At 46.1% G+C, this 20,217-nt stretch overlaps 1 protein-coding gene across 1 annotated transcript in view; it reads left to right on the plus strand.

Moving 5' to 3' along the window:
- Positions 1-20,217, plus strand: part of LOC115175112 (serine/threonine-protein kinase MRCK beta) — a 126,316-nt gene that overhangs the window by 38,297 nt on the left and 67,802 nt on the right. The window contains exons 3-5 of the mRNA XM_029734309.1: positions 4,733-4,816; positions 13,371-13,466; positions 13,558-13,706. Of these exons, the coding sequence (XP_029590169.1) occupies positions 4,733-4,816; positions 13,371-13,466; positions 13,558-13,706 (329 nt within the window). The remainder of the gene's footprint in view (positions 1-4,732; positions 4,817-13,370; positions 13,467-13,557; positions 13,707-20,217) is intronic.

A 20,217-nucleotide genomic window follows, 5' to 3' on the forward strand; every position in this document is an offset into this window, starting at 1 on the left:
CTTAATGACTTGGAGAAGATCTGCAAAGAGGAGTGGGACAAAATCCCTCCTGAGATGTGTGCAAACCTGGTGGCCATTTTTCACACATACAGTATATACAGGGAATTTGGAACGTATTCAGACCCCTTGAGTTTTTCCACATGGTTTACGTTACAGCCTTATTCTATAATGTTTTCAATTATTTATTTTTTCCCTCATCAATCGACACACTACCCCATAATGACAAAGTGAACAGGTTTTTGAGCATTTATAAAAAAATATAAAACAGAACTTATTTACATAAGTATTTAGACCCTTTGCTATGAGACTCGAAATTGAGCTCAGGTGCATCCTGTTTCCATTGATCATCCTTGAGATGTTTCTACAACTTGATTGGAATCCAGCTGTGGTAAATTCAATTGATTGGACATGATTTGGAAAGGCACACACCTGTCTATATGAGGTCCCACAGTTGACAGTGCATGTCAGAGCAAAAACCAAGCCATGAGGTCGAAGGAATTGTCTGTAGAGCTCAGAGGCGACAGGATTGTGTCGAGGCACAGATCTGCTACCAACAAATTTCTGCTGCATTGAAGGTCCCCAAGAACACAGTGGCCTCCATTATTCTTAAATGGAAGAAGTTTGGAATCACCAACACTCTTCGGAGAGCTGGCCACCCGGCCAAACTGACCAGTTGTGAGAGAGAAGGGCCTTGGTCAGGGAGGTGACCAAGAACCTGATGGATACTAGTCAGGATTGCGGGAAAGATGAACGGCGCAAAGTGTAGAGAAATTCTTGACAAAAACCTGCTCCAGAGCACTCAGGACCTCAGACTGGGGCACACAGCCAAGACAACGCAGAAGTGGCTTTGGGACAAGTCTCTGAATGTCCTTGAGTGGACCAGCCAGAGCCTGGACTCGATCGAACATCACTTGATGACCAGGAAATAGCTGTGGAACGACGCTCCCCATCCAACCTGACAGAGCTTGAGAGTATCTGCTGAGAAGAATGGGAGAAACTCCCCAAATGCAGGTGTGCCAAGCTCATGGCATCACACCCAATAATACTTGAGGCTGTAATTGCTGCCAAAGGTGCTTCAACAAAGTACTGAGTAAACGGTGTGAATACTTATGTAAATGTAATATTTCATTTTTTAAATTATTTTTTTTTACATGTTTTCTCTTTGTAATTATGGGGTATCGTGATGTCATTGTGGGGTATTGTGTGTAGATTGATGAGGTGGAAAAAAGGATTTAATCCATTTTAGAATAAGGCTCTAACGTAACAAAAAGTTAAGGCGTCTGAATACTTTCCGCCCCACCACACGCGCGCACATTCACCGACAGGGCTGCTGCTGCTAACACAGGAGAGAACCTCGTACCCAAATACTCCACACCTCCAGCCCTATAGCTGGAGGAGGGATTCTGTACCCTCTAGTCAATTAGTAACCCGGGCAGGAGACCCTCCGCTCCCCTCAGCTTCCACCCAGTCAATCATAGACAGCAGACCCAATGGAAGCTCTCCGCTCCCCTCAGCTTCCACCCAGTCAAATAATGACAGCAGACCCAATGGAAGCTCTCCGCTCCCCTCAGCTTCCACCCAGTCAATCATAGACAGCAGACCCAATGGAAGCTCTCCGCTCCCCTCAGCTTCCACCCAGTCAATCATTGAGGGACTTGATGCGAATTCTATTAGAATGTATTGAAAGGCCCTTGTCAAGTCTCTTACTCCTTGATCTCAACACACACACAGCTTTTCTCTCTGGGTATGTAGCGACGCATGTCCTTCCACATAGGAGTTAAATCGTGAATCTTTTGAATACACGATGTACCCTGGAAGTGTGACCATGTCCACGGTGGCTGTGTGGGGGTGTGTGCGCTTGACAAGCTCTCGGCAAAATGTCAAAGAGCTCCAGTGATGTGTGTGTGTGTGTGTGTGTGAGAGGCCCTGCCGTCGCACGCCTCCCACCATCTCCCTCCTGCTGTAGAATCAGGTCAGCCTGACTGCCTCCTTCTAAATCTGTGTCTAAAAAAGGAGAGGAGGAAATAGGACAGGGAGGGGGGGGATAAGGATTCAGAGCACCAAGGGTTGGGTTTGTTTTTCTAGATCAGAGGTCAGGTATCTGGTGTGGTCGGGAGGAGTGATAAAGAGTGCGCAGTGTGGTTTATCACTGTGTTCTAACCAGTCCTGTATACACTCAGTGTATACAACCTATGTCTATATGTCCCTGTGTTGTAGCCTAACCTGATTGTGTGTGTTTGCTAGTTAGTATATCTTGTACTCTGTGTTTGTTTATGTTTGTGTGAATGTATGTTCTGTCCTCTCTTTCCTCTCCGCTTCTTATCTGATCTGTTTACATTGACTGACTACTGGCTGTGTGGTATCTTGCTGTTATTGTGAGACAGATCTGGGTTAAAATAACATTTGAAGTCTTTGAGTCTGCCAGATTGGTCAGTTTTGCCACTTTTTTTTTTCTTTCTCTCTATTGGTTCATTAAGCCAGGCACGCTCAATCAAGCACAGATAAAATATTTCCAGTAATATTTGAACACAGGTCTGGAGATGGGAAACATTGTGTGTGTGTGGTGGATGGGGGTCTCTCTGTCCCTCTCTCTGCCCAAGTGTGATTTTTGTGTGTGCGCCTGTGTTACTGCCTGTGTACCTGCCCTGGTGTGTGTCTGTCTGCATGCCCGTGTGTGTGTGTCTGTCTGCATGCCCGTGTGTGTGTGTCTGTCTGCCTGCCTGCCTGCCTGCCTGCCTGTGTGTGTGTGATTGTCTGGTCTCCTGGCCTGCTTAGGCAGCATACTGGCCTCCAGTCCAGTCAGGTGTGTCTCTCTGACGCACCTCCTCTCTGGCAGTTCACTTGGGTATACACACCCCATGTCACTTGTGGCGTGGAGTAAGCCAAGGTTCAGTAAACACACACACACACGGGATCCTTTGCCTTATTATGTATTAGTGCCTCAGTTGCCCTGGAAAATATTTTCTCATTAAAGGAAAGATTCACCCATTTTGAATGTTAGATTTGTTTTTGTGCATCTCTGAGTAATGTTCTATCGATTCCTGGGTCATTTCACGTGTATCTGAGCTATTGCCGTTCGTGCAGGCAGAAATCCGGCCGGTATGACGTAGCACTGTGGTAGTCTCTCACTACACTGGACGTTCATAGGAATATGACTTTTAGATGGTGAAAACGTCTATCATACATGTCAGATTACAATACTGGCTGACGTCATAATGCGGGACGTTGTCTTCTCTCGATTGAGCCATTGATCATATTTTTGGCGGTATTCCTACCTTTTGAGAAATGTCTAATTTGTCTGCCTCTTCAGTTGCATGGTGCTGTTGCATACCTCCACTCTGCGAGGCACATCGAGCTGCATGTTCAACATGGTGAGATTGTAGACTCCTAAATGGATAGCTATAAAATCTCCTAAACCGACTGCACTAAGTTGCTACTTCACATGCTGATATTGACTTTGGTATTGTTGTGTGTTGCTACGTTTGCTAGCCAGCCAGCCAGCCCATAGAGAAAGCATTGCGTTGTCGATTTGCTACCAACCGTATTATAAGTCAAAATGAAACATTTGTTCGAAAATGAGTTAGTCATTTTTGCTTCATTAAATACATTCTTAATCATGTACAGGTATCCTGCCTCTATTGTGTTTTGGAGAAAATGGTGGTCATGTTAGCAGGTACTGCTTAAAGTTACTGTGAAACCAAGGTAAATAAAAGCAGTTTTTCTCAGTTCCACGCTATGAGCAGTTACTGCCTTTTTGCTTGGTAGGTCAGTATTGTTCTCACATATTAGTGGTATTTCACAGTAAATTATAGGAATGAGTGGTTTTGGGTGGATTATCCCTCTCACTAAGCCCTGTCCTGGGGTGTGTCTGAAGCACCGTTACTACTGGCTTAGCTGTATTTGGCCTCTAAGAAATACGTGTACGGTTTTGAATGTGCATCTAAAAGCCTTAGTTTATAATGCATTATAATCATAGCTCAGTGACGGCTCTCATATACATGTCTAGGCCCAGAACTATTTTACCGACCAGAATCACAAACCAGCGTACTACAGTGTTTCCCCTACTGTTGTTCAAGTAGGGCGGTGGGCTCTCCCAATAAGCTCTGCCCCCCCCCCCCCCCCACACAAATCTAAAATGATTTGACTTCAATATTTTGGATGTTGATTTGAGGCGTAATTGCACCCCGCCTGGAAAATAATCTAGGGGGAACAGAGGGTCATGTTCATTAGGGCACGCAACTGCACATTTTTTTTATTTTAATGTTTTGCAACGGAAAACCCAAAATGAGTGTTTCTTATTACACAGTCTACTTAATGTTAAGTCCCTTCCTTTTTCAGTCTGGTTTCTTCCGTTTGATAACTAATGAACACAAGCCTGTATTCACCCAATACATGCTGGATGTTGATGTATGTACATGAGGGTTAAGGATCACAGCACTGACGGCGTCTCAAAAGGCACCCTATACTTTTGACTAGGTGCTAAGTGAGACATATCCACTATCATAGAAAGCAGCGGCTCCTAGGGGAGACTGCTGCAGGCTTACAGTAACTAGGCTAGTAGGAGGGGATGGAAACATCAAGAAGGAAAAGTCCACAATTCTCAGCTCTCTTAATTACGCTGCATTTTAATTGTGTAATAATCTCTCCCCCCCTCCATCTCTCTCCCCATCTCTTTCTCCCTTTCTCCTTCCTCTCCCTTTTTTCATCTCACCCTCTATCCCTCTCCCTCTAGGTTGCGGTGGTGAAGATGAAAAATACGGAACGCGTGTACGCCATGAAGATCCTGAACAAGTGGGAGATGTTGAAGAGAGCCGAGGTAAGGATCATAATGCGACTGTAGAATCTACCATTTGACACAAAGAAATAGAAGTTCTAGAGCGTACACTCCTGCTCAAGTCAAGGTTGGATGTTCTATTTCTATGCCGTAGAGAAGAACCATACCCGTCTGACTTTGCTGCCAAAAAGTGCTCAAGGCTTCATTTGCATGGTCGGCAATGGTTGTCAGCCACGCTCACCCAGACGTGCAGGATCACCTATCCACCCATGAGATTTCCTACGTACCTAAATACAGCCCAGACCAAATTCCCTGGTTAGGCATAGTTCCAGAAACGTTCCCGACGTTCCAAAGTTTTTTGTTGTTTTAAAAAAAAAAATCCTGGTTGGATGATTTTTATTCCCTGCTCCTGGTACTAAGAACGTTTCCCTCGCTGGTTATTCCCTGCTCCTGGTTCTAAGAACGTTTCCCTCACTGGTTATTCCCTGTTCCTGGTTCCAGGAAGGTTTCCCTCGCTGGTTATTCCCTGCTCCTGGTTCTAAGAACGTTTCCCTCACTGGTTATTCCCTGTTCCTGGTTCCAGGAAGGTTTCCCTCGCTGGTTATTCCCTGTTCCTGGTTCCAGGAAGGTTTCCCTCGCTGGTTATTCCCTGTTCCTGGTTCCAGGAAGGTTTCCCTCGCTGGTTATTCCCTGCTCCTGGTTCCAGGAAGGTTTCCCTCGCTGGTTATTCCCTGCTCCTGGTTCTAAGAACGTTTCCCTCGCTGGTTATTCCCTGCTCCTGGTTCTAAGAACGTTTCCCTCGCTGGTTATTCCCTGCTCCTGGTTCTAAGAAGGTTTCCCTCGCTGGTTATTCCCTGCTCCTGGTTCCAGGAAGGTTTCCCTCGCTGGTTATTCCCTGCTCCTGGTTCTAAGAACGTTTCCCTCGCTGGTTATTCCCTGCTCCTTGTTCCAGGAAGGTTTCCCTCGCTGGTTATTCCCTGGTTCTAAGAACGTTTCCCTCGCTGGTTATTCCCTGGTTCTAAGAAGGTTTCCCTCGCTGGTTATTCCCTGCTCCTGGTTCGAAGAAGGTTTCCCTCGCTGGTTATTCCCTGCTCCTGGTTCCAGGAAGGTTTCCCTCACTGGTTATTCCCTGCTCCTGGTTCTAAGAAGGTTTCCCTCGCTGGTTATTCCCTGCTCCTGGTTCCAGGAAGGTTTCCCTCGGTGGTTATTCCCTGCTCCTGGTTCTAAGAACGTTTCCCTCGCTGGTTATTCCCTGCTCCTGGTTCGAAGAAGGTTTCCCTCGCTGGTTATTCCCTGCTCCTGGTTCTAAGAAGGTTTCCCTCGCTGGTTATTCCCTGCTCCTGGTTCTAAGAAGGTTTCCCTCGCTGGTTATTCCCTGCTCCTGGTTCCAGGAAGGTTTCCCTCGGTGGTTATTCCCTGCTCCTGGTTCTAAGAACGTTTCCCTCGCTGGTTATTCCCTGGTTCTAAGAACGTTTCCCTCGCTGGTTATTCCCTGCTCCTGGTTCTAAGAACGTTTCCCTCGCTGGTTATTCCCTGCTCCTGGTTCCAAGAAGGTTTCCCTCGCTGGTTATTCCCTGCTCCTGGTTCCAGGAAGGTTTCCCTCGCTGGTTATTCCCTGGTTCTAAGAACGTTTCCCTCGCTGGTTATTCCCTGCTCCTGGTTCTAAGAACGTTTCCCTCGCTGGTTATTCCCTGCTCCTGGTTCTAAGAAGGTTTCCCTCGCTGGTTATTCCCTGCTCCTGGTTCTAAGAAGGTTTCCCTCGCTGGTTATTCCCTGCTCCTGGTTCTAAGAACGTTTCCCTCGCTGGTTATTCCCTGCTCCTGGTTCTAAGAACGTTTCCCTCGCTGGTTATTCCCTGCTCCTGGTTCCAGGAAGGTTTCCCTCGCTGGTTATTCCCTGCTCCTGGTTCCAGGAAGGTTTCCCTCGCTGGTTATTCCCTGCTCCTGGTTCCAGGAAGGTTTCCCTCACTGGTTATTCCCTGCTTGTTGTTCTGGGAATCCTCCAACCTGTATTTCTGAAAAACCTGGGCACTTTGTGGGAATCAGTTTTATTTTGTTGCATCCCTTGCAACCGTTTTGAAGGGAAATGGGTTTCACGGTACCGCGGACTACCCTTAGAGGATTGGCTTTAGTATAATACTACTGCCCCTTGGTATAGTCCGCAGCGCTGCCCCTAACCAATGACCCAGGGTCACATGTTAATTCATCCCTGAAATGCTTAAGGTTAGGATTGATCCTAAACAACTGATCCTAGACCTGTGATGAAGGAAATTGAGCTGAACCTAGTCCTGGTCAGCCTCGAGATATTCTGGTGTTGTGTGAATTTGCTCCTAGATGCTGATCTTGGGTCAGTTTTGCATTTTCCCCGGTAATGGTTAAGATTTGTATTGGGGGAGGAGAAGCAGATCCAAGATCAGCATATAGGGGAAACGTTTAGTTTACCGTACACCGGTATTCTAGCTGGAGAGTGGAGACTGACTGACTGACTGACTGACTACAGGGCAGGACGGCCATCTTCTTTTATTATGCTGTTCTCTACCTCTTGACCTAGTTTTAGCCCAATGGCTCTGACAGTGGCCTGAGGCCTGGCACGCCGTGTCGCCAGAGCTTTTGTCAGTAATGGTCAGTAATCCCCATCCCACAATCCCTCAGTGTGTGTGTGCAGCACAGAGGGGAGGCGTTTACGACTCTACTGTACACACAGCACTGCCTGCAGCATGGCATTCCAACCAGCAGCGGAGGAGGAAAGCAGTCTTTAAAGATGAATGGATAGATGTTATAGACAGACGGACGGATAGCTAGACCAGCCAAACTCAACTGGCGGATCGCAGTCTTGGTCCGGACCCAGAGAAGGGTCATTCCGGACCCGACAACATTGCATTTTGTTATATTAAAGTCAATACATTATTTTTAGACAGCTTTTAAATAATCAACCGGGCGCAGCGGCCCCTTTAACGCAGCACCAATCACATTAACTTACCCAATCACATTAAGCCAAATATCCTCCGCGGAACCTTGGGACAAGCAGGCAGAAAGAAACAAAGATTTGACCGTGGTTTCAACTGTAAATATTACAGATAGGAGCTTAGTTACCAGTATCTTCAGCCTTCCCTGTAGCTCAGTTGGTAGAGCATGGTGTTTGCAACACCAGGGTTGTGGGTTCGATTCCCACGGGGGGCCAGCACAGAAAAAATAAATAAAAATGTATGAAATGTATGCATTCACTACTGTAAGTCGCTCTGGATAAGAGTGTCTGCTAAATGACTAAAATGTAAAATGTAAAAAAAATGTATCTTTGTTAATATGGCTTGTTAAAATGTTTTTAAAAAAAAGTTGACTTTGAAAACTATGTTCAAAGACGAGTCAATGGAACAGTATTTATTAATTCTCCCCGCAACTAGCACAAAACCAATGTGCCTGATATGCAGGGTGTTCGAAGCTCTCGTGAAAAGTGCCATTTTGACACCAGATATAGTAAATTCAATCGGACATATCCCCTTAACACTGAGGTGAGAACAAACAAGATTAACCAACTAAAATCCCAATATGAGAGGTCCACCAAAGTCCTTATCAATTCGCTGATAGCCCAACAACGTGCAATGGATTCTTCACTGAGGACAGCCTGGGTTTTTGGAAAACACAAATTTCTGTCATTTCTCTCATGAAATCAATTCAAATGTTATTTGTCACCTGCGCCGAATACAACAGCTGTAGACCTTACAGTGCTTACTTACAAACGCACAACCAACAATGCAGTTTAAAGAAAAATAAGTGTTATGTAAAAATAGAAAAGTAGCAAATAATTAAAGAGCAGCAGTAAAATAACAATAGTGAGGCTATATACAGGGGGTACCGGTACAGAGTCAATGTGTGGGGGCACCAGTTAGTTGAGGTAATATGTAAATGTAGGGAGAGTTAAAGTTACTGTGCATAGATAATAAACAGAGTATCAGCAGTGTAAAAGAGGGGGCATTAATGCAGGGCAAGGTCAAGAGTGACATATACATGAATATTGCACGGCCCACAGTGACTGATACATGGATGTTGCACTGCCCACAGTGACTGATACATGGATGTTGCACGGCCCACAGTGACTGATACATGGATGTTGCGTGGCCCACAGTGACTGATACATGGATGTTGCACGGCCCACAGTGACTGATACATGGATGTTGCGTGGCCCACAGTGACTGATACTTGGATGTTGCGTGGCCCACAGTGACTGATACATGGATGTTGCGTGGCCCACAGTGACTGATACTTGGATGTTGCGTGGCCCACAGTGACTGATACTTGGATGTTGCGTGGCCCACAGTGACTGATACATGGATGTTGCACGGCCCACAGTGACTGATACATGGATGTTGCACGGCCCACAGTGACTGATACATGGATGTTGCACGGCCCACAGTGACTGATACATGGATGTTGCACGGCCCACAGTGACTGATACTTGGATGTTGCACGGCCCACAGTGACTGATACATGGATGTTGCGTGGCCCACAGTGACTGATACATGGATGTTGCGTGGCCCACAGTGACTGATACTTGGATGTTGCACAGCCCACAGTGATGTTCTGGGCATTCAGATTATTCTTTCTGTTCATCTCTCCTTTGTTCTCAAGTAAATGTTATTTTATTAAAAAAATAATAATCATGACCCATGTACAGTTGTTCACAGTGCACTTTTTGCATAAACAATCATGCAACCACTTTTGTTCTTCTGCCATGTTGATGCAATGTTGCATGTGTTTACATTCAAGAAGTTGTAAATAATTCAAATTCTTAGTCTCATTTAATATACACTGCTCCAAAAAATAAAGGGAACACTTAAACAACACAATGTAACTCCAAGTCAATCACACTTCTGTGAAATCAAACTGTCCACTTAGGAAGCAACAATGATTGACAATACATTTCACATGCTGTTGTGCAAATGGAATAGACAACAGGTGGAAATTATAGGCAATTAGCAAGACACCCCCAATAAAGGAGTGGTTCTGCAGGTGGGGACCACAGACCACTTCTCAGTTCCTATGCTTCCTGGCTGATGTTTTGGTCACTTTTGAATGCTGGCGGTGCTTTCACTCTAGTGGTAGCATGAGACGGAGTCTACAACCCACACAAGTGGCTCAGGTAGTGCAGCTCATCCAGGATGGCACATCAATGCGAGCTGTGGCAAGAAGGTTTGCTGTGTCTGTCAGCGTAGTGTCCAGAGCATGGAGGCGCTACCAGGAGACAGGCCAGTACATCAGGAGACGTGGAGGAGGCCGTAGGAGGGCAACAACCCAGCAGCAGGACCGCTACCTCTGCCTTTGTGCAAGGAGGAGCAGGAGGAGCACTGCCAGAGCCCTGCAAAATGACCTCCAGCAGGCCACAAATGTGCATGTGTCTGCTCAAACGGTCAGAAACAGACTCCATGAGGGTGGTATGAGGGCCCGACGTCCACAGGTGGGGGTTGTGCTTACAGCCCAACACCGTGCAGGACGTTTGGCATTTGCCAGAGAACACCAAGATTGGCAAATTCGCCACTGGCGCCCTGTGCTCTTCACAGATGAAAGCAGGTTCACACTGAGCACATGTGACAGACGTGACAGAGTCTGGAGACGCCGCGGAGAACGTTCTGCCTGCAACATCCTCCAGCATGACTGGTTTGGCGGTGGGTCAGTCATGGTGTGGGGTGGCATTTCTTTGGGGTGCCGCACAGCCCTCCATGTGCTCGCCAGAGGTAGCCTGATTGCCATTAGGTACCGAGATGAGATCCTCAGACCCCTTGTGAGACCATATGCTGGTGCGGTTGGCCCTGGATTCCTCCTAATGCAAGACAATGCTAGACCTCATGTGGCTGGAGTGTGTCAGCAGTTCCTGCAAGAGAAAGGCATTGATGCTATGGACTGGCCCGTCCGTTCCCCAGACATGAATCCAATTGAGCACATCTGGGACATCATGTCTCGCTCCATCCACCAACGCCACGTTGCACCACAGACTGTCCAGGAGTTGGCGGATGCTTTAGTCCAGGTCTGGGAGGAGATCCCTCAGGAGACCATCCGCCACCTCATCAGGAGCATGCCCAGGCGTTGTAGGGAGGTCATACAGGCACGTGGAGGCCACACACACTACTGAGCATCATTTTGACTTGTTTTAAGGACATTACATCAAAGTTGGATCAGCCTGTAGTGTGGTTTTCCACTTTAATTTTGAGTTTGACTCCAAATCCAGACCTCCATGGGTTGATAAATTGGATTTCCATTGATTATTTTTGTGTGATTTTGTTGTCAGCACATTCAACTATGTAAAGAAAAAAGTATTTAATAAGATTAGTTCTTTCATTCAGATCTAGGGTGTGTTGTTTAAGTGTTCCCTTTATTTTTTTGAGCAGTATATTTGAATGTACATTTTATATAACATGTTTCCTAAATCGTAGACGACTGATTGTTAATACGCTGTACCACAGCGCCCATAAAGGATGAAACCCATCCGGACCTTTGCCACCTAGGAAATTTGTGTCACTGGACCTTCTCCGATAGTAGTTGAGTACCACTGGACTAGACTCTACTGTTACATACAGCACTGCAGCATGGCATTCCAACCAGCAGCGGAGGAGGAATGTTCAGTCTTTATAGATGAACAGCTAGATGGAGAGGTAAATAAATTGGTATTTAGATCGTAGATGGTAAATATACTGTCGCAACAATAAGTTGTGTGAGTATGCCCATTTCCCAATATTTTTTTTTCTTTTTGTTTTTGTAAATCTAGGGATAGAGCTTAGTATGCATCTGAACCTGTTCAAAGTTAGTTTACAAGGGGGAATAAAAAAATATATTTAATAAAGCTATTAAACATTTCTGTTCCACAACAAATAAAACGAAGGAAAAGTGAAGGTAGGAACACCAGGGACGTGTTCAGTATGGCAGACTGTAGCAAAATGTTTTGCAATGGAAAACTAAAATCTGTTTCCTTATTGGTCAAGTTCAGGTAGTAAAGTACAGTGCGTTCGGAAAGTATTCAGACCCCTTCACTTTTTCCACATTTTGTTACGTTACAGCCTTATTCTAAAACGCATTAAATAAATAAAACATCCTCATCAATCTACACAAAATATGGCAAAGCGACAAAAAAACATTTTTCAGACCCTTGGCTATGAAACTCGAAATTGAGCTCGGGTGCATCCTGTTTCCATTGATTATCTTTGTTTCTACAACTTGTTTGGAATCCACCTGTGGTAAATGAAATTGATTGGGCATGATTTGGAAAGGCACACACCTGTTTATAAAGGCCCTAGGTTGACAGTGCATGTCAGAGCAAAAACCAAGCCATGAGGTTGAAGGAATTGCCCATAGAGCTCCGAGACAGGATTGTGTCGAGGCACAGATCTGGGGAAGGGTACCAACAAATGTCTGCAGCATTGAAGGTCCCCAATAACACAGTAGCCTCAATCATTCTGAAATGGAAGAAGTTTGGAACCACCAAGACTCTTCCTAGAGCTGGCCGCCTGGCCAAACAGAGTAATCGGGGGAGAAGGGCCTTGGTCAGTGACTTCACCAAGAACCCGATGGTCAGTCTGACAGAGCTCCAGAGCTCCTCTGTGGAGATGTGAGAACCTTCCAGAAGGACAACAATCTCTGCAGCAGTCCACCAATCAGGCCTTTATGGTAGAGAGGCCAGCCAGAAGCCACTCCTCAGTAAAAGACACATGACAGCCTGCTTGGAGTTTGCCAGAAGGCACCTAAAGGACTAGGAACATGAGAAACAAAATTCTCTGGTCTGATGAAACCAAGATTGAATTCTTTGACCTGAATGCCAAGCTTCACGTCTGCAAGAACCCTGGCACCGTCCCTACCGTAAAGCTTGGTGGTGGCAGCATCATGCTGTGGGGATGTTTTTCAGCCACAGGGACTGGGAGACTAGTCAGGATCGAGGGAAAGATGAATGGGGCAAAGTACAAAGAGATCCTTGATGAAAACCTGCTCCAAAGAGCTCAGGAACTCAGACTGGGGTGAAGGTTCACCTTCCAACATGACAACGCACACAGCCAAGACATTGCAGGAGTGGCTTTGGGATAAGTCTCGATGTCCTTGAGGGCCCAGCCAGAGCCCGGACTTGAACCTGTTCGAACATCTCTGGAGAGACCTGAAAATAGCTGTGCAGCGATGCTCCCCTTCCAACCTGATGGAGCTTGAGAGGATCTGCAGAGAAGAATGAGAGAAACTCTCCAAATGCAGGTGTGCCAAGCTTATAGCGTTATACCCAAGAAGACTCAAGGCTGTAATTGCTGCCAAAGCTGCTTCAACAAAGGACATGATTAAAGGGTCTGAATAAATGTGATATTTCAGTTATATTTGAATAAATCTGTAAAAAAAAAATGAATGATGGTTTGTATGCCAGGGACAGACTACTGGAGTGAGATTAAGGGTACGGCAAACTTAGTGACTGAGATGAGGAGGGACAAAGATGTTGTTTTTGGTGATTTATCAAGAATTCTAAGTTCAATCTAACCTGAATGAAATTGACCTTTTTTTAAAAGTGTTTTTTACTAAGAGTGTGTGTGTATTGAGGTTGTAGCATGTTATAGTTGATACCATTGTTTGCCCCTCAGACGGCGTGTTTCCGCGAGGAGAGGAATGTTCTGGTGAACGGAGACTGCCAGTGGATCACCACCCTACACTATGCCTTCCAGGACGACAACTTCCTGGTAACAGTTTTACACGCACACACTCTTGTGTAGACTCTGTGTGTGGGTGTGTGTACACAGTATAACCCACAGTATAACCCTGTCTCTGCAGTACCTGGTGATGGACTACTATGTGGGCGGTGACCTCTTGACCCTGCTCAGTAAGTTCGAGGACCGTCTCCCAGAGGACATGTCCAAGTTCTATGTGGCAGAGATGGTGCTGGCCATCCACTCTATACACCAACAACACTACGTCCACAGGTAAGGGTGAGTGAGGGGAGTGAGAACTCACCCTGCACAACCTAATTGACAAACAAAGGCAAAGTCTTCTCATGCTTTGTTGATTTCAGAAAAGCTTTCGATTCAATTTGGCATGAGGGTCTGCTATACAAATTGATGGAAAGTGGTATTGGGGGAAAAACATACGACATTATATAATCCATGTACACAAGTGTGAGGTTAAATTTGGCAAAAAACACATTTCTTTCCACAGAGCCAGGGGGTGAGACAGGGATACAGCTTAAGCCCCACCCTCTTCAACATATACAGTTGAAGTCAGAATTTGACATACACTTAGGTTGGAGTCATTAAAACTCGTTTTTCAACCACTCCACAAATTTGTTGTTAACAAACTATAGTTTTGGCAAGTCGGTTAGGACATCTACTTTGCATGACACAAGTAATTTTTTCAAGAATTGTTTACAGACAGATTATTTCACTTATAATTCACTGTATCACAATTCCAGTGGGTCAGAAGTTTAATAAATAAAAAGAGCTACTTAAGCAAAGAGCAATTTCTCAAGCAAGTATTTTGCTAGGACTGTCTGGGATTGACTGTGTCTAAGTTGACTGTGTCTTTAAACAGCTTGGAAAATTTCCGAAAATGATTTCATGGCTTTAGAAGTTTCTGATAAGCTAATTGACATCATTTGAGTCAATTGGAGGTGTACCTGTGGATGTATTTCAAGGCCTACCTTCAAACTCAGTGCCTCTTTGCTTGACATAATGGGAAAATCAAAATAAATCAGCTAAGACCAAGAAATTGGTAGACCTTGACAAGTCTGATTCATCCTTGGGAGCAATTTCCAAATGCCTGAAGGTACCACGTTCATCTGTACAAACAATTCTACGCAAGTATAAACACCATGGGACCACGCAGCCGTCATACCGCTCAGGAAGGAGATGCGTTCTGTCTCCTAGAGATGAACGTACTTTGGTGCGAAAAGTGCAAATCAATCCCAGAACAACAGCAAAGGACCTTGTGTAGATGCTGGAGGAAACAGGTACAAAAGTTTCTATATCCACAGTAAAACTAGTTCTATGTCGACATAACCTTAAGGCCGCTCAGGAGGGAAACCACGGCTCCAAAACCGCCGGTTTGCAACTGCACATGGGGACAAAGATCGTACTTTTTGGTGAAATGGTCTGATGAAACAAAAATAGAACTGTTTGGCCATAATCACCATCGTTATGTTTGGAGGGAGAAGGGGGAGGCTTGCAAGCCGAAGAACACCATCCCAACCGTGAAGCACGGGGGATGGCAGCATCATGTTGTGGGGGTGCTTTGCTGCAGGAGGGACTGGTGCACTTCACAAAATAGATGGCATCATGAGGTAGGAAAAGTATGTGGATATGTTGAAGCAACATCTCAAGACATCAGTCAGAAAGTTAAAGTTTAGTCGCAAATGGGTCTTCCAAATGTACAATGACTCCAAACATATTCCAAAGTTGTGGAGAAATGGCTTAAGGACAACACAGTCAAGGTATTGGAGTGGCCATCACAAAGCCCTGACCTCAATCCTATAGAAAATTTGTGGGCAGAACTGAAAAAGTGTGTGCAAGCAAGGAGGCCTACAAACCTGACTCAGTTACACCTGCTCTGTCAGGAGGAATGGGACAAAATTCACCCAACTTATTGTGGGAAGCTTGTGGAAGGCTACCTGCCACGTTTGACCCAAGTTAAACAATTTAAATGCAATGCTACCAAATACTAATTGAGTGAATGTAAACTTCTGACCCACTGGGAATGTGATGAAGAAATAAAAGCTGAAATAAATAATTCTCTGTACTATCATTCTGACATTTCACATTATTGGTATATTCACAGCCGTGGTATATTGGTAATAAACTCCCGAGGTGCCTTATTGCTATTATAAACTGGTTACCAATGTAATTAGAGCTGGTAAAAATACATGTTTGGTAATTTGCGTGGTATACGGTCTGATATACTATGGCTGTCAGCCAATCAGCATTCAGGGCCTCGAAACCACCCAGTTTATAACAGTCTTTATGCTATGGGCAGTGATGGCTAACGAGCAACAATAGTTTCCGCTGCTTGGGTTTATTTGGACAAATCACGATTTCCCAGGTGTTCGCGTCTTTCGAATTAGTGAGGAGACTTTTGGGGAGGGAGAGAGGTGGGTGGGGGAGCTCCTCATTGTAACATCTCTTAATCTCTTCTCTTATGGACCCTGAACTTAGTTGAGCAGCTGACCAATTACGCAAGACTTTAGTTCTGGGTTAACCGTGATTGGTGTGTCTGTGACTGATCTATAATACGCAGATCTTGCTCTGAGTGTGTGAAGTTGTGCGTAAAGAGAGGGTGTGTGTGTGTGTGTGTGCGTGTGTGTGTGTGTGTGTGGAGGGAGGAGCAGCAGCTAACAGCTAAGCTAGCAATCCCCCAAAAAAATGTTTCAGTCTTTCTCTCGTGTTCTACTGGTTTTCAACTTTCTTTCGTTGTCCAGAAGTCATTAACAACCCATCCTAGTAACAACCCATCCTAGTCGTAGTAACAACCCATCCTAGTAACAACCCATCCTAGTAACAACCCATCCTAGTAACAACCCATCCTAGTAACAACCCTTCCTAGTAACAACCCTTCCTAGTAACAACCCATCCTAGTAACAACCCATCCTAGTCGTAGTAACAACCCATCGTAGTAACACCCCATCCTAGTCGTAGTAACACCCCATCCTAGTCGTAGTAACAACCCATCCTAGTCGTAGTAACAACCCATCGTAGTAACACCCCATCCTAGTCATAGTAACACCCCATCCTAGTCGTAGTAACAACCATCGTAGTAACACCCCATCCTAGTCGTCGTAACAACCATCCTAGTAACAGCCCATCCTAGTCGTAGTAACAGCCCATCCTAGTCGTAGTAACAACCATCCTAGTCGTCGTAACAGCCCACCCTAGTCGTCGTAACAGCCCATCCTAGTAACAGCCCATCCTAGTAACGGCCCATCCTAGTAACGGCCCATCCTAGTAACGGCCCATCCTAGTCGTCGTAACGGCCCATCCTAGTCGTCGTAACGGCCCATCCTAGTCGTCGTAACGGCCCATCCTAGTCGTCGTAACAGCCCATCCTAGTCGTCGTACCAGCCCATCCTAGTCGTCGTACCAGCCCATCCTAGTCGTCGTACCAGCCCATCCTAGTCGTCGTACCAGCCCATCCTAGTAACAGCCCACCCTAGTCGTCGTAACAGCCCATCCTAGTAACAGCCCATCCTAGTAACAGCCCATCCTAGTAACAGCCCATCCTAGTAACAGCCCATCCTAGTCGTCGTAACGGCCCATCCTAGTCGTCGTAACGGCCCATCCTAGTCGTCGTAACGGCCCATCCTAGTCGTCGTAACGGCCCATCCTAGTCGTCGTAACGGCCCATCCTAGTCGTCGTAACGGCCCATCCTAGTCGTCGTAACGGCCCATCCTAGTCGTCGTAACGGCCCATCCTAGTCGTCGTAACAGCCCATCCTAGTAACAGCCCACCCTAGCCGTCGTAACAGCCCACCCTAGCCGTCGTAACAGCCCACCCTAGCCGTCGTAACAGCCCACCCTAGCCGTCGTAACAGCCCACCCTAGCCGTCGTAACAGCCCACCCTAGCCGTCGTAACAGCCCACCCTAGTCGTCGTAACGGCCCATCCTAGTCGTCGTAACGGCCCATCCTAGTCGTCGTAACGGCCCATCCTAGTCGTCGTAACGGCCCATCCTAGTCGTCGTAACGGCCCATCCTAGTCGTCGTAACGGCCCATCCTAGTCGTCGTAACAGCCCATCCTAGTAACAGCCCACCCTAGCCGTCGTAACAGCCCACCCTAGCCGTCGTAACAGCCCACCCTAGCCGTCGTAACAGCCCACCCTAGCCGTCGTAACAGCCCACCCTAGCCGTCGTAACAGCCCACCCTAGTCGTTGCATATTTACATTTTCCCTCTTTCTATCTCTGTCACCTGAAATGGCTGATGTCTTTTAGAGCCCTGTTGTCCTTTGACAGTAGTTGCATGTTCTAGAAAAATGTAATTGAGACCACCTCCATTTGATTTAGCATCAAACCCAGCACTTCAGTCTTCACTACATTGCTTAATATAATTTATGGCTTTAGGTTTCAGGAAATGGCAGTTACAGGTTTTTCAAAATGTCTAAATGCTCCAACTTCCTGAGGGGGAAGTTGGCTGACCCCCCCTCATCCCCCCCACCAACCTTAGGCCTACATCAACACTACCTTGTCAGAAAATCCTAGGAAGAGCCCTGATTGTACATTTATACTGAATGAAAATATAAACGCAACATTAAACAATTTCAAAGATTTTGCAGAGTTACAGTTCATGTAAGGAAATCAGTTAATTGAAATAAATTAGGCTCTAATCTAAGACTGGGCAGGGGCACAGCCAAGGGTGGGCTTGGGAGAGCATAGGCCCACCCACGTGGGATTCAGCCCGACCAGCCAATTAGAATACAATACGTTTTCCCCCCCATGTATACATAAGTCTGTAACCTACCGATAATACTGAGCCAGTCTTCTACCAACATTGTTATTAGTCTAAAACATTTGCATTTGCATATGATTTGAGTAGTGTGGGCACAGTGGGTGCTGTCGCCGTGCTGAAGTGATACTCATAAAAGGTTGGCAGGTGTGTGTGTGTGTGTGTGTGTGTGTGTGTGTGTGTGTGTGTTAGGGAGTCCCTCCCCACGTCACTGACCCTGTACCCAGATGACTGACCAGCCAGCCTTGTGTGGATGTGGGATAATGGAGGGGCCTCTTCCTGGCAGCAATGCCCCCTGGGAAACGGAGTCCTGGCCAGCAATCCTGCCTGTTTCCTTCCTGCTCTAGCCACAGACCAGGGCTGCTCTCCAATTCTCTAGTACCCTTCTTCCTGAAGTGTTCACTTGTTCACTCCCCCTCATGGATTTAATAGGGAAAGGAAGGACTTATTTGATGAATGTGGTGAACACTCCCTCTAAGCCCCCATGCTTACAGCAATCTAATGCTTTGGAATCCTTGAGAAGGAATGGAACAGGGAGAGAATTGGACCGCAGACAGAGGACGGAAGAGTCTGGTACCATTTTGACCTACAGTCCCTTTCCATCAGTGCCTACCCCATCTGAATGGGATGGATCAGGTGTAATTGGCAACAATGTGGCCGAAAGTCTAAGCCAGCGACGGTCACAGCAAATATATGTTTTAATTTCATCAACACTGTCAAGTAGAAGTATATTAGGGTTATAATATTGTAGAGAACAATCTAATGATTTATTACGTTTTGACTTTCATTTCGTAGCACCTTGAATTGTCCTGTCTTTCTTTACATTGTACAGCGGGGAGTGAACGCCCTACCTTATGGCATCCTTTCACATTTGGGAACACTGGACAGGGGGCTAGGGAAGGGGCTAGGAGCCGAAATGGAACAGGGCCTTCTGGGATGCACTGGAACAGGGCCTTCTGGGATGCACTGTAGCGAAATAGGGGAGAGATTGAGGGAGAGAGACGAGATGAATCAACAGAGAGAGAGATGGAGGATGGGATAGAAGGGAATTGATGAGAGAGATGGAGTGTGAACAAGAGAGACGGAGCAACAGAACGAAAGAGTTGGGAAGCCTACTTTCTCTCTGAGGCACACGTACTCTGACACACAAACACACACACTGACAGTGTTTATAGTCTGGTTGTACTCAAGCCCAGTGCCTAACAAAACACAGAGACAAGTCTATATATCAAAACAGCATTGCGGCCCTGTTCCAATATTTTGTATACAGCTTTCTATCTTTCTTTCCTTCCTTCCTTGAAGTCAACACTGATCTGTATATGTTTGGATGGTTTTCATCTCAGAAGTAGCTGATCAGTGAATTAATCAAGGAAGGAAGCAATGAAGCTAAGAAAGGTGTAAGGATGGATGAGAATTCTAGTCTGAAATTAGCCTTGGTAGATTGGTTCAGTGCACTGATTGACAAACACATCTTACTCTAGTGGTTGGGAGTTTGTGTGAGTGAGTAAAGAGAAATGTATAAACAAAGGGGTGTGTGTATGTGTGTGTGTGTGTGTGTGTGTGTGTGTGTGTGTGTGTGTGTGTGTGTGTGTGTGTGTGTATGTGTGTGTGTGGGTCTCCTGTATGAGAGAGAGACTTATGAATGAAATGTTCTGTGTGTGGTTGTGATATTGTAAATGACTCGTGTGTGTGTGTGTGGCCTGTTACTTTGCGTTGGGCTGGGTGTGTTTAGGTGTTTACTCCGTGCCCGCTGTGCCCAGCGTGGTGCCAGGGTTAGTACAACAGAGGGCACAGTGTGTGTGGCCTGCGTCAAGCCAGGGAGCGTGAGGAGAGGGGGATCGGGAGAGAGGGAGAGGGAGGGTAGATGAACAATGACAAGCTGTTCAGCTCAGAGAACCACCCGGGAGAGAAATGTTAAGGGGGAAGGAGCAGAGGGGTGTGTGTGTGTGTGTGTGTGTGTGTGTGTGTGTGTGTGTTATTGAACTGTACATTGTCTCAGATTGAATCCG

This window comes from Salmo trutta, chromosome 35 (assembly GCF_901001165.1).
Source record: "Salmo trutta chromosome 35, fSalTru1.1, whole genome shotgun sequence".
Taxonomy (NCBI): domain Eukaryota; kingdom Metazoa; phylum Chordata; class Actinopteri; order Salmoniformes; family Salmonidae; genus Salmo; species Salmo trutta.